The sequence below is a fragment of the Cloeon dipterum genome, chromosome X, assembly GCF_949628265.1.
Source record: "Cloeon dipterum chromosome X, ieCloDipt1.1, whole genome shotgun sequence".
Taxonomy (NCBI): Eukaryota; Metazoa; Arthropoda; class Insecta; order Ephemeroptera; family Baetidae; genus Cloeon; species Cloeon dipterum.
This window is the reverse complement of record NC_088790.1, coordinates 22741469-22764489: the sequence shown is the minus strand read 5'-3', so window position 1 is coordinate 22764489 and position 23021 is coordinate 22741469. Positions and strand designations below refer to the sequence as shown.

The 23021-nt window shown below is 39.5% G+C and overlaps 4 protein-coding genes and 1 long non-coding RNA gene across 5 annotated transcripts in view; 4 read left to right on the top strand and 1 right to left on the bottom strand.

The window, feature by feature from the left end:
* Nucleotides 1–195: 195 nt before the first annotated feature.
* RpL6 (ribosomal protein L6) lies at nucleotides 196–1988 on the top strand. Its single transcript, XM_065494707.1, has 4 exons — nucleotides 196–296; nucleotides 551–1004; nucleotides 1396–1580; nucleotides 1797–1988. Exons 2-4 carry the CDS (start codon nucleotides 551–553, stop codon nucleotides 1956–1958), a joined length of 801 nt encoding a protein of 266 aa, XP_065350779.1. The 5' UTR covers nucleotides 196–296; the 3' UTR covers nucleotides 1959–1988.
* A 302-nt stretch (nucleotides 1989–2290) lies between these two features.
* On the top strand, nucleotides 2291–3961 carry pasi1 (pasiflora 1). Its single transcript, XM_065493242.1, has 6 exons — nucleotides 2291–2413; nucleotides 2679–2770; nucleotides 2953–3052; nucleotides 3105–3292; nucleotides 3355–3405; nucleotides 3467–3961. Exons 2-6 carry the CDS (start codon nucleotides 2684–2686, stop codon nucleotides 3548–3550), a joined length of 510 nt encoding a protein of 169 aa, XP_065349314.1. The 5' UTR covers nucleotides 2291–2413; nucleotides 2679–2683; the 3' UTR covers nucleotides 3551–3961.
* A 361-nt stretch (nucleotides 3962–4322) lies between these two features.
* On the top strand, nucleotides 4323–10003 carry LOC135945901 (BLOC-2 complex member HPS3). The gene is made up of 16 exons (XM_065493844.1): nucleotides 4323–4435; nucleotides 4514–4783; nucleotides 4844–5064; nucleotides 5129–5441; nucleotides 5494–5697; nucleotides 5755–5886; nucleotides 5945–6143; nucleotides 6193–6301; nucleotides 6518–6651; nucleotides 6704–7012; nucleotides 7072–7612; nucleotides 8187–8498; nucleotides 8557–8802; nucleotides 8863–9039; nucleotides 9092–9206; nucleotides 9434–10003. Exons 2-16 carry the CDS (start codon nucleotides 4573–4575, stop codon nucleotides 9628–9630), a joined length of 3420 nt encoding a protein of 1139 aa, XP_065349916.1. The 5' UTR covers nucleotides 4323–4435; nucleotides 4514–4572; the 3' UTR covers nucleotides 9631–10003.
* Nucleotides 10004–10743: 740 nt separating this feature from the next.
* asf1 (histone chaperone asf1) lies at nucleotides 10744–14532 on the top strand. Its single transcript, XM_065494942.1, has 5 exons — nucleotides 10744–10905; nucleotides 11050–11181; nucleotides 11369–11484; nucleotides 11546–11722; nucleotides 14028–14532. Exons 2-5 carry the CDS (start codon nucleotides 11073–11075, stop codon nucleotides 14292–14294), a joined length of 669 nt encoding a protein of 222 aa, XP_065351014.1. The 5' UTR covers nucleotides 10744–10905; nucleotides 11050–11072; the 3' UTR covers nucleotides 14295–14532.
* A 2587-nt stretch (nucleotides 14533–17119) lies between these two features.
* Nucleotides 17120–23021, bottom strand: part of LOC135945383 (uncharacterized) — a 55051-nt gene continuing 49149 nt past the window's right edge. The window contains exon 6 of the long non-coding RNA XR_010575426.1: nucleotides 17120–18047. This is a non-coding gene — a long non-coding RNA (uncharacterized LOC135945383). The remainder of the gene's footprint in view (nucleotides 18048–23021) is intronic.

Here is a 23021-nt window from a genome sequence, read left to right as displayed (position 1 = left end):
GCGATTGGTGTAATAAGGTGAGATTGTCATACCACATTAACAAGGAAAAATCGTCAAAAATTTATTTAAATTTATTGGCTTATGTGCAAATTGACATCCTCCCTATTTTTTTCAAAATCTATCGTATTTTTGTTTTCAGAGAGTGAATTAATTTATATTTATTGCAACGCATTGATAAGTTCCTGTATTATTTTTTGTTAGGTTACTGAATATTTTGAACTCTCGCGCCGCTGCCATATTATTTCTGCCTATTAGGTGGCAGCACGGGTTACTCTTCTATTAAACAAGTCGGCACGGTATGCACACTTCTCTGTAGACATTATTTCCAATATCTTTAATTATATCGGTAATCGTAGAGAACTGCTTAAATAGGTTTTTTAAATTCTAAACTATGGTACTTTGACTAAGTTTTGGTTGGGATAGTTTCAGTTATATCCTCATATTTATGTCTAAAGCTGGTGTTTTGAGTTGCCGCTCTCACTGCACACTCGTGGTTTACGTGTCTGTTTGTTTTTAGTCGGACTTCTCATTTCGTTATTTTGTGCTTCAGATGGCAGATAAGGGTGCCAAGGTGGTGCCAAAGGCAGAGGGCAAGGCGCCCGAAAAGCAGAAGCGCACCAACAGGCCGCGCAACTACAACCTTGGCAATGGTGTTTACCGGTTCAGCCGTAGCCGCATGTACCACAAGAAGGCCCTGTGGAAGTTCGTCGGCAAGAAGACTACTAAGCCAGAGAAGCCCAAGAAGCCCACCCACGTGGAAAAGCCCATCAAGGGCGACAACAACGGTGGCAAGCGTCTTGTGCTGCTGAAGAAGCGAAAGGCTTACTACCCAACCGTGGACGGCATCAAGAAGAAGGCGTCCAAGAAGCTGTTCAGCAAGCACGTTCGCAACATCAGGAGCACCCTGCAGCCTGGCACTGTTCTCATCCTGCTCGCCGGTGTCCACAGAGGGAAGCGTGTTGTGCTCCTCAAAACCCTACGAAGCGGTCTCCTCCTTGTGACAGGTAAATTATTAGAAACAGTAAATTTCCTCTCTTTGTGTAAAAATAACAAAAACCTATGATGAGTGATATTTTGTTAAATTTCAGAATATTTCGTGTATTAGGATTGTAATATTTAAGTTCTCATTAAATTTGTACGTGAAACCCACGTTTAGTACCTATACCTTTCAATGTGTTGCTTGGCTTAGTTTGTAACTCAGGTGCCTTTGGTTCAAAGGTTATGGGTTCGATCCTAGGTCATGGTGTTGACAATGATTACGTTTATTACCGCCCCAGTCTGAAAACTGATGATTGGTATTCTTATGATAAGTCAACTTTTATTTTTTAACTTCATTTTAAATATTTACTGTCAATTTTAAGATTTTAACCGAAAAACAAATCATTGTTATTTCAGGTCCCTTCAAGGTCAATGCCTGCCCTCTTCGCAGGGTTCACCAGAGGTTTGTCATCGCCACCAGTTTGAGGCTGGACGTATCCACGGTGAAGATCCCCCTCCGCGTGAATGATGTCTACTTCAAGAGGCAAAAGAAAACTCAGCCCAAGAAGGATGAAGGAGAAATTTTTGATGTCAAGAAAGAGGTAAATTTTGTCTGAATTCTGATCGAAGCACCCACCGCCTTTCTAGTGTTGCCGAAAATTGTCACATTCTTCATTTTTCGGTGTCAAAACTGGCGTACAATAATAACTGACTTGAGTGTATAAGGCATGTTAGCGTGTCTTTGTTTTCTTGAGTCGGATTACATGCTAATAAGATACCAACTTTTGCACTGTATTAATTTAACATTTTATTTGCAGACTTACAAGGCTTCTGACGTCCGAAAAGAGGATCAAGAAATTGTGGACAAACAGCTCTTGGATGTTATCCGCAAGAACTCAGAGAAGAAGAGCATATTCGCGTATCTGGGTTCTATGTTCGGTTTGAGATCAGGACAGCTTCCTCACAAGATGAAGTTCTGAATCACCCATTAAAGTTAATATGTCTTCACACTCGCCATTTTTCATTTAAAACACCCAAATATTAATTCATTAAAATTTAGAAAATCAAATTCATTTTATGAGCTGAAAGGTTAGACGCAGACATGTACTGTCGTAATTATTGAGGATTAAATGATACCAATTTGTTGAATTGTTAAACAGAAATATAAAAAATACATCACATTTTGAATTATTTAATTATATCCTGTTCCGCTGAAACGGAAATATGCCGAAGTTTGCAAAATCATCAAAAATGCGGATCTATGAATGCTGTTGGTTGGTATCAGGTTGGTATCCATTGCTAGTTTAATATGTTGGCGTTGGCAGCACTGGTTAAACATAAACAATTTTCTGTCGACGCCCATGCCCAGCCCTGCAGGAATCTTCAGTTATTTTGAAGCTTTAATCGCTAAATTATTTGAGAAAATAATCTTCGGGTAAGAGTTTCTTATATTTAAATTAAACGAGGCTATTAGATGCCCATTTTAAAAAAGGCAAACACTTGATAAGGCTTTGTGCTTTGATCGTCGTGTTTGGTAAAAATGGGAACAACCGCCATGTGTAGCATACTCCCGAGGAATGCACCCCTTTGTTCATGGACTTCATTGTTCTCTTTCTATTTTTCAGCACGTGGCCATATTTGAATTCATTTATTTTAAAACGAATGATTTAAAGGATAATAAAATTCCTTTTTTTCTACAGGGAAAATGCCGATGCTGACTACTTGCTGGTCTCCGTTCATATGGAACAATAATGTGAAAACAGGCAGTTACGCTGTCGCATTCTACACAGTGGTATGCACAAAAATTAAAACTAGAATTATTACATACATCCTCAAAAAAATTGTTGACTTTCGTGCCAACATTTAAACGCGATAAATTTACATACAGAAAATCTAAAGTTGTGTATTGAAATCAGATAAATATGAAGATAAAGTGTTTTTTCATAATCAAAAATACTTTGCATGGTTTTACAGGCGACAAGCATTATAATCATCACATGGACCAGTTTCGAGATGAGTGGTGGAGACTCAAGCCACTTTTATATGCCTCTCTTTGAAACTGACGTAGAAGATAGTAAGTTGCACAATTTAAAGTAAAAATCAAATAAGCTAATGAACTTTTACAGCCATGCAACTCTACGGTGGACTGCTCATCTTCTTCTTCCTGCTGATGGTCGTTTTTAGCGTACTGATGGTTAAAGGGATTAAAGTCAACAACAGAGGCTACATCCTGCCCTGGTTGTTTGGCATGGCATTTTTGATCATCCTGCAATTTTTGCACGGTGTCTGGCTAATTTACGGTTATTACATCTATGTAAGTCTTGAGAATTTTGCTGTGATTATGATATAAAAATCTAATACTGTTGAATGTTACAGCTTCAAACTGTGGTAGCGTGCCTGGTACTATATTTTTGGATGGGTTACAACGTAATTATGAAAATAAACTTAAACATTTGGATTTTAGCATTAATTTAAAATATTTTTCCAGATTTACTGCTGGTTTTGTGTCCACTCCTACTACGCTATCCTCAGAGAAATGCAGTCGCCGAACATTGTTCTCTTGTACCCATAGGCTCTCCAGCTAGGAGCAATTTCCTAGACCCACGCTACTTTATATCTTAAAATTATGTAATAAGCTATATTTTAATAGACTTCAAGCATTTCCGTCCAAGAAACGCAATTAAACTGATCTTAGAAAGCACTTTTATGTTGTAAGAATCTCAAGATAAGCAAACACGAGATGGAAAATTTCATTTTAAAATAACTGACTTGTATAAGACACACACATTACGAAGTGCGAATGTTCGTTGAGAGACCATGTTAGTTTAATATCTTAAATATATTACTCAAGTATATTGGAACCATTCCGTCCAGTGAAACACAGCTATAAATATTTTTGTAATGTCTACAAGAAGAATTGTGTTTGTTACTTCATGAAATAAAGACATTTTAAGAAACATAATTTCTTAAAAAATATGCACAACTCTTTGCTTTAATTTATTACTCTTTTCTACTTGGCTGCTACATACTTTCTTGGGTGGTTAAATATTATTTCACTCAATTTTTAGTTCAACGTTAGGAAAATTCTCTTAGTTGAATAATATAACATTAATTTAATAAGTTCCCCATGGACGGAAAAATGATTATTATAAATTAAAAAAAAAATCGGTGTAAAATTCCCCACATAAATTTTGGGTCATGAAATCCTTTCAAAAATTCGGCTCGGTATTGATTAGAATTATGTATTAAAAGGTGAGCGCATTTTTCTGCGCTGCGCATAGAAAATATATGCATGCATTAGGCGGCAAGCTGAGCAAGCAGCCTGTGGGTGTGGCTCATGTAAACAAATTTGTATGTACATATGATACATCTCTTTTCCTTTTGTGCCTCTTCTGTTTAGTTTGCTCGGGTCAAAGGCACAAATTATTCCAAATTCGTCACGCCTTACGTCAGCAATGTAAGTTGATAATAAAAATGCATCTTTTAAAATAGTATTACGAAATTCCCCAGTTAATTTGTCCTTTATTTTTTTTAGATGTTATGGGCTAGAATTTGAGGACTTTTAAACGGACCGAGTGACCACATCACGGAAGAATGGTGCGCGTGATTTCCGTACACCACTTTGTGAGCCAGGAGATCCAACCTGTGGATGAACCCCTGGCCGTTGCCTCAGCCACACCTGACAAACTGCTGGTGGCGTTGCCCATTCACGCGGTGGAAGTGCGCGACCTCCGCAAGGGTGCCCTCCCCACTCACTGCTTTCCAACCGTGGATGAAGTGAGGTTCCTAACACACTGCACCCAAGGTTTTTTAATTTTATTATTTATAAATTCATATGATTCTAACAGAAAAATCGCATTTTCAGGAAACTTTGTAGCAACTTTGGAAAGCAAGAAGAGCAGACAGGGCAATGAGGCTGTGCACGCTAGGATTTACGTCAACTGGGACACGCCGAGTAAAATGGAAGGGATGAGGGCACGCATTGCAGGGCGGGTCACCCCGAGCAGCAGCCAGTCTGGCGTTGCCAACCTTGAGATGATCGAGCTGCCTGTCAAGAGGACACCTAATAATCTAGCCTGTTGCCAGGTACCAATATCTTCAATTATATGTTGCAACACTTGTGAACTAATATTTTTATAATTTATTTCAGGTTACGGGAAACGTGATAATCAGCTGTCACATGACAGTGACCTTATTCAGGTTCAGTATCGAGACGCATGACATTTCGAAGCTCAAGTTCATCGACTTTGAAGAGCATTTCAGCCTTGACTTGAGTTTCTGCCCAAGTATCATCTGTCTGAATGAGGATGTGATTTCCTGCAGTTCTAAAGAGAATCTGCAAGTGATTCGAGTAGTTATAACAGACCCCAGTAAAGTAGAAGAGAAGAAGATTAATAGAAACCGAAGCAAGAGCGTGGACATCAGTGCTAAGAAGAACGCAATTAAAAGGCAGACTTCACCAGGTATGATCCCATTTAAAAAATAAAGAAGTTGGCTATGATAATTCTTAATTAGTGCGCCTCTCTGAAATCGTTGCCGATGCCTCCTCCTTGAGGGAGAAGCTCCACCCTGATTCTTTTCCGGTGACGTTGCAGCTGCCTTCGATCATCGAAGGAAACAAAAATCTCTCCTGCAACCAGCTTTTGAATTTGACAAATAAGGTGGGCCCATTTCGTGACGCGAAAAATGACCTGAACGTCAAGCTTTCATTTATATCAAGTAAGAAAATGGTTTTTTAAAATTTAGGCTGATCTTCCTAATTTTATTTTTCACCAGACAAAGATCTGAGCGCAAAAATTACCAAAATCCTCAGCCTGCAGCTTCACGAGTGCAGCCAAACTATCAAGGATGAATTTAAGTGCATGCAGGTGTTGCCGATGTATACAGACAGCGAGAAGCCCAATCAAGGTGAAATAAAGTAGATAATTCTGCATGAACATATCTAAATATCCCTTTATTGTTGCAGATGTGACAAATCATTCCTCTTTTTGTTCCAACCACGCAAGCCAGTTAATTGCCTTGGCAGTTGCAGTAACTACCCTCCAGGAAGGTTACATTTACCACATTAATTACAGAGCTGTGGCATCGGGAATACAGAAAGATGCAATTTCTGGGCCAACACTTTATTCATTTACAGCTCCGATTTCTTGCTTGGCATTAGAAAGGTACCTTCTGATTTCAAATGCAGGTAATATATTAAAAAATCAATTATAGATCCATTCTTCATGCTTTGACGGACACCGGCCTCGAGTCGTACACTGGACGGGCTGGACACCATTTTCTTAGGAACTTGGGGAAAGGGAAATCAGATGATTTCAGTTCTGTAAGTATGAAATTTGGAACCCAAACTACCCTAATTTTAAATGAAATTGTATTTTTTTATTATTTACCAAATGATATTGGTAAAAAATTATCATACCATTTAAAGATTTTGTTTTCCTATTTAACATCTTAAAAATTGTGCTACCAGTTTAGTCTTTATTCCGTAAATTCCTTTGCAGGTAATATCGGAATTCTAACATGATTTTATTTTGTTTAGAATTATCCCTCAATGGAGGATCCAGTTTGCCTGGTGGGTCTGCGCCCGTTTTTTAGCGTCGAACACATCCTGCTGACAGAAAACTACCTTTGTTTGCTAGCTTGCTCTGACCCCTCAAGTTCATCTAGTCAAGAGTATTAAATTTTAATCAAATTCATTCGGCAGCAACTAATCTTTCACATCTAGCTCTCAGAATGGCTCGAACTGGACGATTTATTCTTTAAAAGTGCCGAGCAGCTCTGACTTGTACCAGGACATGCTGCAGCTGGCCAACATCCACCGAGGCAGCGCACCCTCCACTTACCTGCACTTGCTAACTGAGGCACACACGGTGCTTGGCACGGCCAGACAGTGTCTGAATTGGCGGCTGGACAGTGTCTCGCAGGGCAGCGTGGTCGTTGCCGTGCCAGGCTGGGAGGCCAGCCCAGAAGCTAACAGGAGGCTCGAGCGCTGCTTCAAAGAGTCCTGCGCCCTTCTTGGAGACTTCTACATTATGTAAGATTTATTAATTTTTGTAAATAAATTACACTCCAAATTGTATTTTGATTTTGCAGGGGAGAGGACGAATCTCAGTGGAAACTGGCCAAGCCTTTCTACGACATGAGTGGCCTGAATCCAGAACTGGTAGTGGACCGCTTTCTGCGGATAGAGGACACAACTGGCGAGATCCCGATGTTCGACGAGGAGCCGAAGGAACGCAGCTACAAGGGCCTCATGTACTTTCTGAAGGGAGAGCTACCACGGAACAACAAGTCGGCTGACGATGAGACTATCAACGTGGAATTCGCCTCGCGGCTTCTGGAGCTATTCGAGAGGCACGATCCTGCGTCTATCTCGGCGCTGATCCTGAGCTCGGTGACTCTGCGGCAGCACTGCATCGACAGGGTGCTGCAAGTGATGAAGAAGAGACTGCTCGTCAAAGGTGCCAGCAGCAGCCTCTCCTCCCAGGAGAGTCTCAACACGTGTACCTCTGGTGGGGATCCGTTTGATGCCTTGGCGTTGGTGCTGCTCTGCCTGCAAAAGGGATCGATGGATCAAGCGAGGACGGTGCTCTCCTCCCTTGTTGACCCGCAAGAGCTAGTCAAAGCACTAGAGGTAAGGCTGTTAAATATCCAAAATTTTTATAAGTATAGTGAATATTTTAATTTTAATCACAAATTACACTTGTCGTTTTTGTTAGTGAATATTGAAGTTCTTTGCCTGCACCTTCAGCAGTAATTTGGCAGAAAATAAAACAAATTCAAGTATATAACAAGTGGTTTGAGAGAAACTCATCAAAACAGGAATTATTAATCATATATTTAATAAAAAATCGCACGTCATGAAAAATGATTGAAATTTACAGGTAAAATACACAAACTGGGGAAAATAGAGTCCTTAAAGGCTGAGAATTGAAAATACTTTTATTAATGCTCCGACTGTCTGCAAAAGTTTGTATTAAAGACCAATTTTTGGTGAGAAATAATGTTTTCTTTTCCATTCTCATATCAAAACTTAATCATTAAAATTAACTCAAATCATGACTCACAAATCAATAACTTTAAAATAATTCCCCAGATTTACCCTGAAACAAAATTAATTTTTGCAAAAATAAACAAATAACGTAATTTGATCATCAAAGTAAAACAAAAAACAGCCAGCAGGCAATAATGAGACCATGATATTTCAGGAGTACCACGGACTGCTCTTCACGTCTGTGGACGTTAAAAATAAGGAAGTGGCCTTGGGCTTCACCGAACTATCTCTTTTGATCGCCGAAATCCTGCCTGAATCTCTGGCTTCTGTTTTGACCAACCTGACGCTGAATCCAACTCTGGCGCATCAGCTGCCCACCAAACCTACCCTCATCGGTCTGACCAGAGCCTTTTTGATGACACCATGTGGCTACTCACATCCTGGCGCCCCCTCAGCTAACGCCACCAAAGTTTTGCGCATCTACCTTGAATCTTTCCTCTCGGAACTTCCCAACAACTATCCATCGGTAATCACGACCTACTATTTTTTAATTTAACCCTTAAAATATCAAAAATGAAATTTAGGTTGAGGTTTCTGAGGGGACCTGCATTCTCACTCGCTCCTACCTGGCCTGCTTGATCGATAAAAATTTCCACAAGAAGTTTGAAGCCAGCGAGGACTATGAAGAGCCTTTTGGAAAGCGATTTGACTATCTGGAAATGCTGCCTCCATTTCACGTTGACAAGTCTTGGTACGCTTTGCAGCAGGTCCCCGTCCCTTTAGAGCTAGAAGAAAAGCAACTTGCTTATGATATGCTTATAAAACTACAGGTACCTAAAATTAAACCAAATTTCTCTGTCCGATTTGATTTAACTCTGCACTTTTTTCAGTCGCTCCTCTGTTCCACTAAACTGGGCCAGAACAGCTGCTTCGAAGTGTTGCAGTTCTTGCAATCGCATCCTCACGTAACTGGAGCTCTGTCGCTGAAAACCCTGTGCGTGTCGCCAAAGGAAACAGTCACACTGCTTATTGAGCACAGCCCCAACTGTCTGCTGGCTTTTGCCAAGGTAAGAAATTTGTAACATGGGTGTTTTGCAGAAATTCATTCGTTGTCTCCAGGAAAGATTCAGCCAAGACAATGAATGGAAGTATTTAGTGTCATCGTTGCACAAGAAGGTTGAACAGATGAACAGCGACTCAGCCGTCCGATTTCTTTATTCAAAAATATTCACAGGTATTTTTCACTGTTAATTTTAAGCAGGTTTCACTAAAACCCACATTTTACTGGAAAAATTACTGTTTTCCACCAAACCCTTGCATGTTTTTAAACTTGCTAAACAAAAAATATATGATTCATCATTGATTACAGAAAACATAGAATTTTGATCTATAATCGGAAATTTTCATGTCTCTAACAAAATATAATAGATATGAAACAATTTTGATTTGATAATTTCGCAGATGCCCTGAATCATTTGGTGCATCTGATGTCGGTGGAAGAGTTCATACGGATCCTGCCTGGTGGAGAAATGGCCTGCGAAAGTCCCGTCTTCAAGCCATTTGTCAAAGCTTGTGAAAACGTGCAGAGCGCAAATTATTTGAAGTCGCTGATCATGGAGACAGGAGACGCGCTTCTTACAACTCTAGATTTGAACTAGTCCAACCTCATATTTTCCAATACTCTAGAAGTGACCACAATCAAACATTTGATTCTCAAATGATATTATGCTTCACACTAAATCAAATAGAGTTTTATTATTGCTTCTTGCACTCCATGACAGCCATTCTTTGATTTTTTCAGCTTGATTAAAAATCAGTGGCTTTTGCAGATGGTTGAAATGGGAATCATATTTGAAAAAATATAGTGCCTGTTGATGTTTAAAAATATTAAAATAGTGTTAAATATCTTGAGTCTGCAGCTTTTGCCATTCGAATTTTTTGGAATGAATAATGTTACCATATTTCATGTTGTCCCCATTCTGTCATTTACGATTAAAAGATAAATGAAATTCTTTTTCTTTTTATTCAAACTCATAACAAACAATTTGTAAATCTTCTATCAACTGAGAACTGATTCAAGATTTGAAAATACAGTAACACACACTATCCCACTTTAAAAATGCACAGTCAATTTCAATCCTTTTGATGATCGTGCAAAATGCGCTATGCAATACTATAAAATCATTGTATTGAACGCAGTCTTGTTTCTCTTGGTTTCCCCTTGTAAGAATTTTCCTTACAACCTTCGGTCCGTGTTCCCTAAACTCTAAAGAAACTCAAATTAAGGCACCAATGGACCAAATTTAGTACAAAACGACTTTTGGTGACGCAGATATTATTTGAAGTCCGATTTTCGACTGATAAGTTTGCAGATTACGCTACGCATGCCTCAATTTTTTTAATGAAAAGTTAAATTTTGAATGTCTTTTAACCTATTTTTGAAAATCGATTCAATAATTATAATGAAGAAAACTGCAAGAATATTTTTTCTTTTTATAAAAATTTTGAATTAAGAAAAAGGAAGATGAAGAATGACATGGGTGTAGTCAATTGCTCCATTTTAAAAACTACAAGACAAGCGCAGAACAAGCCCTTAATATGAGGTAATTTTATTTTTTCTCATAAATAAAAAATTATCCAGCAGTGATTTGGGTCGAAAAATTGCATTTATGCATTTTATCATTTTATTTTATCCAAGTTATGAGTGTTGCTGACATTCCATTCGCGCGCTTTTTGTTAGTGGTGTGAGAAAATTTCGGTGGCGGCGCCAGTGCGTAGTTTGTTTTTGTGTTCTTTCCCGCTTAATCTGGAGGTGCAACCCTCTTGCGACTGCGATAAATTGAGCGATAATTTTAATAATTTGCCACGATTACCTGTAAATTCAACTCGCAATAATATCCAGCAGGAACAATTCAGTCTGCGGCTCTGAACCGGTCAGTAAAGTGTTTTTTCTGCGCTTCATTTCAGTCTGTTGTTGTTGAATTTGCGACGTCGGCAATCACGCATGCATTGCTTCACTCTTCATTCTGATGTGAAACCTCACTGAAACGTCAGTGTAAAATGCCTTTTTATTTTAGATAACCCACGGGAGTGGCAAATAATGGCAAAGATTCACCTGAGCAACGTCGTTGTGCTGGACAACCCGTCGCAGTTCCGCCATCCTTTTCAATTTGAAGTCACTTTCGAGTGCAATGAGGAACTTAAAGAAGGTACAAAAACACGAAAAATACATGGTGTCAATCTCCCCAAAGGCGTCTTTTCAAACGTTAAATATGACAGTGTATATCTATTTTATCTTTTATTCCCTTTCTGACATTTTGGAACAGTGTAATGAGTGTTAGCCGGCTGAAAGATCAACATTTCGTAAAATTATTCAAAGGCATGGAAATGTTTCAGATCTGGAATGGAAAGTAATTTACGTAGGCTCAGCAGAGAGTGAAGAGCACGACCAGACCCTAGATACAATTTACGTTGGGCCCATTCCCGAGGGACGTCACATGTTTGTTTTCCAAGTACGTGCGCGAATAGTAAAATAATTATTATATTCATCATCTGATTCTAATTGCTTCACAGGCCAATTGTCCAGACGTGACTCGCATTCCTGAGGCTGACGCTCTAGGCGTCACAGTAGTCCTCCTCACCTGCAGTTACCGAAACCAAGAGTTCGTTCGAGTTGGCTACTTCATCAATAATGAATACTCGGACCCTGATCTAAGAGAAAATCCCCCAGCAACACCACAGTATGATAAGGTTGGTAATCCTTGGTTTACAGAGAGAACAGGTCTCTTGATAATTTAAATTACTGTCTTGTGGTAATGATTGAAATCGTTAACAGTGTCATTGCCGGTTCCCTTCATTGAAGCTGTTAATTGAGAAAGGAATATTAATTTTTTTCATGGAGTAACTATCACTGAAAAGATTATTTATTAACTAATATACAGACAAAGAAATGGGTCTGGTTTTAGCTGAAAATTAAATTATTTAAAATCATCTGATAACCCTTGTTACTCAAAAAATAATAATTAAACCTGGTGGATAAGGAATTTCACCAATAAAATTCTTACTGAGCCATGATTTTAGTAAGTGAATTATGGATTTCCTAATTCAACCATAATAATTAAAAATAGGTAACTATCTTGATTAAAAACGTATTTAAAAACTCTTCGGAAGTCCCTAATTTTCATAAAATGATTAAAAAAATCGCAAATAGCTCTAGATTTCCTCTCTAAACTTTGTGCAGAAGAACATTTTGGCTAAATAGAATATAAAAAACTATTATATCCTCTTTTTTAATTTTTAACTAAGCTAAAATTTTTTGAAAAGATCAAAACCTGTGAGACAATTTGGATCGATGAAAAAAATCAAGAAATTTGATCAGAATTTAGAACATGAGCAGTATGAAGCCCAACCACAAAGTATGACTGTTAGTCACAGATAAAGCTTCTTGTTAGAACATATCCTCCCTAACCTCTAATAAATCCTTTTTCCTTTTTTTCTACAATTTTAAAAAGTAACATTTAGACGTGTCTCCATAACAATCGTTTCGTAACACATCAAACCAAAAATATCTATAATATCAATTTTGAAACAGTGTGAATACTTAGAATATGCCGAAGCTGTTAAAATTTTTGATATTACATCAGTTTTACCTAATATGTACGCAATAATAGTATAGTACATTGTACAATTCCACTTGAATAGAAAATTTAAACCTGTGAACGAAACTAATGAGTTCTCCACTTTTTTGTCAAGTCACATATTTTAATTAGGAGCCCTTGTAATAATTTGACTCAACAAAATAAAGCACTTGACATAATCTAATTGCATAATGTATAGTTGTGGCTAAAAAATCAATTTTATTCTGACAGATCCAAGATGGTTTGTCAAATTTATATTGAAAATAAGGAATGAATAGGGAATAATCACAATTAATGTACAGCGCAAGTAACTTAAATTTTGTTATCTTATGGCTTCACTTCTTTCATTCCCCTCGTCTCTTTTAAAGTTATTGGTAATCTTTTCTTCATTTCCTTAACTCAAAATCTATATTGCGGATTTTCTTAAAAATGAAACTCTTAATATTTTTAAATATTTATGCCAGTACGGAAGAAAACCATTAAGCTCAAATAACGCAATGCTAAAAACCGTTTAATTTGTCTGTAAAGCTGAAAACATATTAAAACGCGCAAATGATCCACATTGTCTGTAAATATGAGATGCTTGAAATTAAATATTGCTGATGGGGTTTCTACTTAAAAAAGTTGCCTTTTCAAACCTGTTGATTGTACCAAGCTAAAATGTCGACACTCGAGGCTGGCTGTTCCATTATTATAATTAAAACTAACGGACTTCATCCTTGTTCCTCTAAAACTTTTAATCTTTCTTTCCTTAAAAGTTTCGGCTTTACAGTGGAGCCCTATTTCACGGATAAAAAAATAATTCACAATTACAACCAACTATAAAAGTAATTAATACAAAATCTTGCAACGTTACACAAACTAAAATCATACAAATATTGACTACGCCTATTTCGAGGAAAAAGAACTGGCTCCAACACCTGCCAACAACAGAATCAACCAAAAAATGTTTTAACAAATGGCCAAAGAATTTACAGAAGGTAAGGGTAAGGGACTGGTTTGTTGTGCGATTGGTATTTTTCCCCTTAAAGGCGCAAAATATTTTTTCATACTTCGCTGAGTAGGTGGTAAGCTTTTCCATCACATTGTCCGCACATTCTATTGCTACAGCTTCCTTCCAAATCTAATCTCGCCTGAAATCTTTTCTTTCTTAATCTGTAACCATTCAAAATTTATTGAATAGCCTACTTTATCGCACAACAAAACAGTCCCTTCCTTATCTATTGTAAATTCTTTGGTATTTTGTCAAAACACTTTTGTGTTTAATCTGTTTTTAGCAGGTTGTACTTTGCCATGAATATTTGTATGATCAAGCAAATTCCCAATTGTAGAAATACATTATTTTGTATGTTCTCTTTACTCGAACTCAAGAAATAATTCTGGCTTTTCATTAGCTAATTTTCTCCTCATCATTTCAGATCACCAGAAACATTTTAGCGAGTGCCCCGAGAGTGACCCGCTTCAAGATCGACTGGGACAACTCAAGCGGCGAGCAGAACGGCGAGAACCAAGCGAAATTGGACGGCGTTCCGGAGATGAGTGATAGTAACAGTATGGCTGACGGGCACGTTTCATCTCTGTGTCAAATGAACGGCGGTACTCTTGGAGACATGATTTGTGATTCAGAGGATAATGTGCAGAACGACAACTCTCAAAGCAATCTGAACGCCATGGACCTGATGTGAGCTTGTTTCAAAACCAAATCAGACTGGATAAATTTATTTTGCGCAGAAGTATCTCATTTGCTAGCCGATACGTTAATTTTTTTATGGTGAACCAGATGAATGATTTCTTTTTGTTGTCTTTCGCTGTCAACTCGCTTTCCTAATTGTTTTCACCATGATCATAATTGTTTTGTACTGTGGTTGAGTGTAAATATTAACGGCAATAAATTTCTAAACTGTCTATATGTAAGAAATTTGACATCTGTCTTTCATTGCTGTGACAAAATTAAAAATTTTATTAAGAATTCTTCGTTTAAAAGTGCAGTGTTGGAACTTTTATAAATTTTAATTCAATAATTTAATTTATATTAACAGTTTAGAGACCAATCGACCAGTGAGACATATTGATGAGACTTGATTTATATTTTATTAGTAAGAAATGGTGATTTATAGCTATGAAAAAAGCTTGTATTTTTTATTATTATAGATGTTTATTCTCACTTTACAATATACAAATAAATACATCAATAAGACAAGTCAGAAGTAACATAAAAAAGTGAGAAAAGGCACCCACGGGTTTTTTTTCTGGTTTTTAGGCTATCGCTTATAGGCTCTATGAGCTTATAAAATATACTTTGGTATTGACCACAACTTTAATAGTTTGATTGATATTAAAAAATAAGGTCTATGATAAAGGCACTACTTGATTTTTGATTTGGAACTAATTGATATAATGTCCAAGTAGTCTATTTCAAGACATTTAGTTGCTGAGAGGGGTGAAAAATCAAACTAATTTTATATAATTTTTGTTTTTATTTCCAAGGAACAGTAGAAAAACATACCTCATACAATTTGTTAACTTTATTAGACTTTAAAACACCTCCAAAATTCTTAAACACATAACATTATTGTAGAATTAAATGTTAGACAAAATAATATGATCTTGTTGAGTGTTGCTTTCATGTGCCACTGACACACCTGAAACTTTGCTCACCTTAGTCAATCTAGGTTGAAGCAAGGATCAGGCGACAAGGGACACAAGTTCATGCGAAACAGCTTTGAGAGGATGGGTAATCCTTCTTAAGCTGCTTTAGGCGGTCGAAATCTTGATTGACGGATGGATGATATTGCCCCAGCGCTAACACACCTGAAACTTTGCTCACCTGCTTCATTACGAGGTCTGAGCAACGATTCAGGCCGTTCAGCACTGGGTGGACCGAAGCACTCGAGGGAAAATTACAAAATACAGAAAAGAATTCATTGAATGACATGAAACTTTTTCTGGCAGTAATTTATTTTTGGAATCTCAACTCAGCAGGCATTTTTGATAAAAAAAAAAAGGTGGCTGCGGCTGTACTGCTAATGGAAAACGATCGGCGTCATTTAAAAATTCAGCACACACGCGCGCAGGCGGGCGCCGAAATGCAAATGAAAAATTCATGTACATCAGCAGTCGACGGGGGCATTTCAACAAAAATTTTGAGCTGCGTGTGAGGGCGAATGTAATTGATTTAACTGGAAGCGGTTCATAAAAAATGCACAGTCAGAGTCGGCTGGCTGGCTAATTGCAGTCGGCGCGCGCGCGCGCGTTACTAGGCAACCTGCACGACGATTGCGTGCCGCGTGCTGCCTAAAATACACACAGCACAGACACATCAAAATGCATTTTTATTGAATGCTGCCTTCGTGGAATTATTTTATTCCATGCGATTAATAATACAGCAGCAGCAGCAGCAAACGCACTCTTCATTAGGATAAAAGCACGGAGAATTTCTTCTTAGGAGAGAAAACAACAGCATATGTTCGTTCGTGGGTGGAAATTTATTGCCACTTCTTGGAAACTTTTTATAGAAAAGGGTGTAGCTATTTTAGCTTTCCGAAAATTCTCAAAAGCAAACTCGTGTCCAAAGCAAACAGCTTTTTCTGAATAATCGAGCCGTCGACCGCACTCTCAATTCCCAAGCCGCAACGAAAACAACACATGCATGTGTCTCGCGCTCTAAACTAACCAGACAGAGCCTTTCTCCAGCAGCTAAAGTGACTTTTAATAAAGTGATTTTCTCACTCGCTCTCCCAGCAAAAACAGACGCGCTGCTCTTTAAAAAAATTAAGCCCCATGGAAGATACACGGCCCGTATTTACATCATCGATCGGCGCAACGGGCGAAAACTCACGGATTTTTTGGTTTGTTGGACGCGTTTTTCCGCAGTGCGCGTATACAACTTCTTTGAAGCTAAAAGCCGGCCGACCGGCCGGCTGGCTCTGTGCCTCGGATAAAATGTATATAACAGCGCCGGCTGACATGTATTCAACAATTTTTTATTTGAAAAAGTAGCATGTGTGCAGCCGAGTGTGTGCCTAAAAATATCGTCCTGCTCGCTCGCTCGCAGCAGCAGCCCGCCCAGTATTTTTCCTACGTTCGAATTAAATTGAGAAAAACGCGGCTGCTGGGCAAATGGTCCTCTACTCTCAAGATCTCGCATGCATGAAAGAAAAATGCGCTCCCAACGAAGGGAGGAATATTTTTCAGATATTTCATATATGTAGGTGACGGTGGAGTTTGTGCTGCAGAGCAGAAGGGACACGCTCTTTATGATTCACTACAAAATTATAGAAAATTGAGACATTTTAACATGACGAAAATTTAAAAATGGCTCTGTTCTGAGTGGTTTTTGAACAGGATCGATGAAAGAAGTCAATAATTTAATAGAAAAATAATCACCAAACAACAAAAAGCAGCAGTATTTTGAATCGTCAGCCCCTGAAAATGATTCAATTTGTGTTGTATTCATTAGTAACCATGGAAATGCAATTTGGAAGCAACTTTCTCTAAAAAAGAAATTAAAATTACAAGCCCTAAATTCCAATATTTGAAGCCCCAGATATCACAAAGCAGAGTCATTTGCTATTTTTTTTTTTAAATAATATTCCATTTAAATACCACTGCTAAAATCAGGAAAATCAGTAGGAAAACCGGAAATGGTGGTTTTAGCATCTCTTGATTAAATTTTGAAAGCAAATACCCAAATTAGGACGAGATACGAGCCTCCTCAAACATTCGACGTTCAGCCGTGAAATTTGAGCGGCGTTAAATTGATGGCTTGTGTATTTGCGTACGAGGAGTGTGAGGCAAATATCAAACAGAGTCGGAACCCGGGCGAAATTGGCCAGATGCGGATTATTAGGCCAACTCTCGAGAAGCAAGCTCATTCTGGAATTGATGGGTTTCAAATTTCGATGCGTTGAACAGCTCTGCAAATAAAAAAATTGAAGCTGAGCCGCTTTTCAGTGATTTAGTTTCTCTCTCCACTTTCGGTGAAGTTCGCAAAGGGCGAAAAACTGCTCCACCGAGCAGCGCAGCGCACAGCCCGGCTTATAAATAATAAAGAAGAACTCCTTTGTCTCCGGGAGGCTCTCGGCCTGTGTGCAGATTAAAGCGGCAGATTATGAAATGAAGATGTGAGAGATGGCATGACTTGTCAGCAGAATTAATTATACCGACGAGCAAGAAGCGGCAGAGGAGGCGGCAGTGGCGGCGGCGGCAGCTCAGCTCCGCCGTCCCATGGATTTTTAATTCAATTCCGTGAGAGCGCACCTGGTAAATTATTCATCAGCTTCTAACTCTGCATTTTGCGCTGGTGTGCAGGAAAATTATTTCTTTTGTTTCCTCAGGCCTGAAATTACCTGCAACCTGATTAATTACGCTCGAGCAAAATCGCAGAAATCCGTCGAGCAGAAGCAGTCGTTACCGCGGTCAGCATTATTCTCCAGCATCTGAAACAAGACGAAGACTCTGTTAGCTCCTCATTAATTTACGCAGGATGATGATTCGGTCTTAAGACGCTGCTTTTGTTTGCTCGGGCGGCGGCCATTGGGCGGCTCAATTGGATAAAACACGTCGTTGGCTGAATTTAGGTTGGCTCCCGCGGGAATTCGCTCGGTCCCGGTGCTTTTTGCCGTTCGGCAAAACAATAACGCACGCTCTCCCTTGGCGCATTACGAACGGGTGGGACACGGCATAAAAAATTCACCACGAGGAAAATTTCTGATCGGACGCACGTGACGTCACACTGCTGGTCGCTCGACTCGCTCGCTCGCTAGCTCGCAATGAAATGACCTTTTGGCCACATCCAATAATGCCGAGACCGAATCCGGGCTGAATTTTTTATTGCCAGCCGCGGCAGTTCGCATTCTGCCGAATATTGATTGATTCTCCTCCATGGTAATAAAAGCAGATTCTTTTCCAGGCCTCGTGGCGCTCGTACATACGCGCACAATCAATCACTGCGGATGTGGAAAAATATTCATTTTTTTGTTTCAAATTTTTTGGATTTAATTTAAATACAAATTGGAAACTAAGCCTTTTTTAAAAGGACGCTAGCAGCGTTCCAGCGTGTTTATTCTCCTACTAGCGATGAACCCACATGATTTTTACATAAATAATTTATGAATGATAAAATTGTAGCCATGTATACCGACGAGAAAAGCGGGAAATTTGGAATATAGGGTTTTGGGATGGGGTGTGGTTATAGGAAATTTTAAAAAGGGCTCTAAAGAGATGCCAAAACATGCGGGAGAATCGAAAAATTGGCATATTACTGATTTTTAAAATAGTTTAAAGATTCTTAACACCTTAGCGTTGGAATAAAAATAATTTTATAGAATTTGCACATCCCAAGAGGAATTGATTTAAACGAAATACATTATTATATCAATGGGAGGAGTGTTATTGCCGGATAAAAATGCAAGAAATTGAAATGGGGCCGCGACGCAAACCAACTTTTTGTTCGCGCACAAACTTCATTTATTCTTTCTTTCTTTCTTTTCGTGCCGCGCGTGGAACTTTTAACGAGGTAAATTTTTTACGGCTCCCTGTTCTGGATTTTCAGCCGGTAATTAAGTAATTAGCCGCTGCGAGAGCTAGGGAGAAGTTCTGCGTGCAGCGCACCAAACTTTCAGCGACGGCAATTCTCAGATCGTTAAACAGGCTCTTCTGCATTTCAACTTTCAAGCGGCCAGGCAACTTTTGTTCTCCCGGAATTCGATTTCCATGGTGCAAATTTAAACTTTTCATCCTTAACAAATGACCTCCCACATCGAGGGTGCAGCTGTTTCAATTTCCAGCCTTTTCAATGATTAATCCAGCCAACAAATAAATCTCACCGCGCAACTGAATAATCCGGGGTGTCCTTCAAAAGCCGCCACCAACACGTGCAGACAAGCTTTGAATCGAAACGGGAGCCGTAAATCACCGCGAACAATTACGGAATTATATATCTTGAAAAATTTCCAGCTTAATCCTTTTCGGTGAGTGCGCCGGGAAAGGCAAACGAGTGAGAGGCGTCGAAAATGGGCTTTGCGTGACGTCACCGTTCATTCATCCATATCGAGCCCTCATTTGCATAATCATCTGCTTTTTATCCGGCGTCAGGCGAACGATAAAATAATGCAGACCGCGTTCCGAGCCTCTCTGGGGAGGCTTTTTAGCCAGTTTGGAGAATTCGACGCTGTTTACGCCCGCATGTGTTTGCACGAAATGAGGGATGAGAGCAGCAATTAAACGAAGGGCCGTTTGTTTTTGTGCCGAAAATACGCGGCGGCGTCCAGTTGCAAAAGCGTTGATCTGATTTGAAACACTCGGTGGGGAAATTTGTTTGGCGTATCCAGGAAACGCCATGAAAGGAATTCGCTTTTATCAAAGCGCAAAAAGGACGGCGGAAAAACAAAAATATTCAAAGTTAGTCCCTTTCACTGTTTGCCCGCTTTTTCATGAGTTTAAACGAGTTAATTCCAGCACGCATTCAGGTTTATTTGCAGTCGCAAAAAACAAACAAATGCTTCGTCACGACCGCAAGCGCACAGTGATTTTTATTGTTTCCCCTTGACGACTTTGTGTGTGCGTTTTAAATGGAAATTTCACGCAAAAATCGATGCCGAGCAGCCATCTGCGCGGGATGAAAGTAAATTGGGCTCGACTCGAACCACCCTGGCGCCCTCATATGCACTTTTCAACATCAATTTGTGTCACTGGGCGGCAGTAAAAGCGCGCCATTTAGAATTGCACTGCTGCTGGAATTGATCCTCGGCGGAGTCGGGCACAAAATGAAAAACATGTATAGCCTTGGTGGCCGCTCTACAGTTTCTCGCAGCATATTTTCGGCCCGCGGCTCTCTCTGGCGGTGGCGAGCGCAGAGTGCGCGCGGCAAGATGACCTCATTACTCAAACCATGAGATCATGTTTATATGTATACGCCGACGCTGACGCTGGCGTGCACTCACACACATGAGAGAGCCAACACGAATTCAACCGGCACATACTGTCAAGATTAACAAGGTGATCGGCGAATCATCCGAGACTCGCGGCGCAGCCGAGCTAGATAACCTTGTTTTCGACTCGCGCGCGCACCCCAACTTTGTTACATCGCCTCAGCGCACGCTGGCAGAAACTAATCTCGGTGCTATGACTCTGTGCGAGATCACCTCGATTCGGAAAGGTCCTCAATCTTGTCTATGTGTGTGTGTTTTTTCATCTGTCACTTTTGCATATTATATTGGTGATTGCTTGATTCAACACGATAAGTATTGAAATTCTTTCTTGCGGCATGATTTGCTGTAGGTAGACTATCCACGCTTTTTTGCGGAGGATACGAACATTAATTGTAAACAATTAATTCTATAGCGCTTGAGAACAGAATTTCACTCGAGGTTTGCTGCACAGTGGAAATTGAATAACAGACTTCATCCTCGTATTCAGAGAACTTTCGCTTATGAATTATTCTTTTGGAGTACATTCAGACGTTTCAATTAAAAATAAACGCACTTAAAAGTTTGTAGCCATTTCTGTCTAATTTAGCACCAGCCACAGGGCAGGGATCATTATTGAAAATTGTACTTGATTTAGCATCAGAATCGATTTAAAAGGTAAATTTTGTTGTGTTTTACAGCTGAGGTTCCAATTTCTATTTTAAATTCTAGAACCAAGTTGAAAATGTAATAATCTGGAAATTTTATCTTACCGTGAACACATACATTAATGGATAATTTTGGGTGTTGAATTTTCAGGTTTTACTAAATTCTTCGTGCCTTGAAATGAATTTAAATTCGTTCTAGCATATTTTGATTATCATAATATAATTGCACTGAATTATAGATATGCCAATGTGTCTTGACTCTGGGCAGATTAATTAATTAAAAATGTCCACCGTTAGAAAAACGGGTCTATCTTTCCTTTTTTGAGGAAAATTAATTTAAAAAAAAATATCTGCTTGTCTGCTCAAAACAGCAAATTTAACAGTTTTCCCTTAGGCTGGAGTGCCACCTAGGTCACTCTTTTACAAATTGAATCAGTGAATAGCAGGAAAAAACTCTGGACCTTTGACGAACAAGCAGAGGTAAGTTGCGTCGGAATCGATTTCTAACTGGACCTAGAGACACACAAAAGGCCTTGCCTCCGTCCGTGCCTTGCCTGGTCTGAAATCAGCCAGCCCGCTAGAGTCGAGTGCGCGCATCTTTTCAATTGGAGTGGCTGCTGCTGCTGCTGCTGCTGCTGCTGTGTGGGTCGCTCTTAACGAACGCTCCTAGAACGCCGCTAGTCTGTTAATTAAACGACCCTTTGTTTTCTTTGACATTCGCTAATTGCACCGACTTGCAGCCAGCGCTCCAGACGCCGCTCTCGCAGTTCTCACGGTTGAAACAACTGCTGTAGAATAAATATTATGCCTCGATTCTACCCCTAATTTGCATTTGGATATTTTGCCAGCGTGCTGAATAAATAGACACAAAACGCGGGCAAATTCAATTACGGATTTGGAATCGAGTGCGCTTAATTGAGTTTAATTACAAGGGTAGAAATAAAAAACCATCGCCTTTTGTGTATTTTTTTTAACAAGTGACCGTAAAATCGGTTCGAATCACGCGATGATTAAAAATGGGCGCACCACCCACGTAGCGTGGCGTCAAATTCGAATCATATCGCGCAGTAATTAGGCATGGCGAATCAAGGCCGAAGCTGCTTCCAAATTAAATCAGCCGGCCGCTATTCACGACGAGTCGCGCCTGCTCTTCCATTAATTCCCATCGTCATGACGCCACCGCTGCCGCCGCCGCACCGTTAAAAATGAGAGGGAAAGAGAAAAACCAGAAAGAGAGCGGCTGCATGTGCGGTGTTCTCGGGTAACAGCTTCAATTGCTTGCCCTGCGAGGACCTTGTGACGTCACCCGATCCTCCTACGACGGCCGGTCGACGAACTCGACTCCTTCGGCAGTAAAAAAAGCAAGCTGCCTTTTTATTTTCCCTCTCAACGCCGAGACGCGTCAGGCACGGACTGCCCGAGGCGTGCGCCCGCCAAAACTGCACTCATTAGATCTGCGAAAAGATCGCCTCGGCCGATAGGATTAATCAACAAAGTCTAAATGCGTGCGACCTGAGATTTATTGACTCGACGGATCGAAAGACAAGAGTGGCAGACATGACGTATTTAATTTAATTATCATCAGTGCGAAATTTTACTAATTTAAAATAAATATAAGCCACGCTGACAATATCAATGATTTTACTTTTTAGTTGGTGCCAAGAAAAATTGCATCCGTGTAGCCTGACCTGATGATTTTGGCACATTACAGAGGCTTGAAAAAATTACCAGAAATGTCAACATTGTTTTTGTTGCATTTGGATGAAAACAATTTGAAATTCCGTGAAAAATGGAGGCTCTCTTTGCTGGAACAGTTTTCCCTTGAGGGTTTATTCTG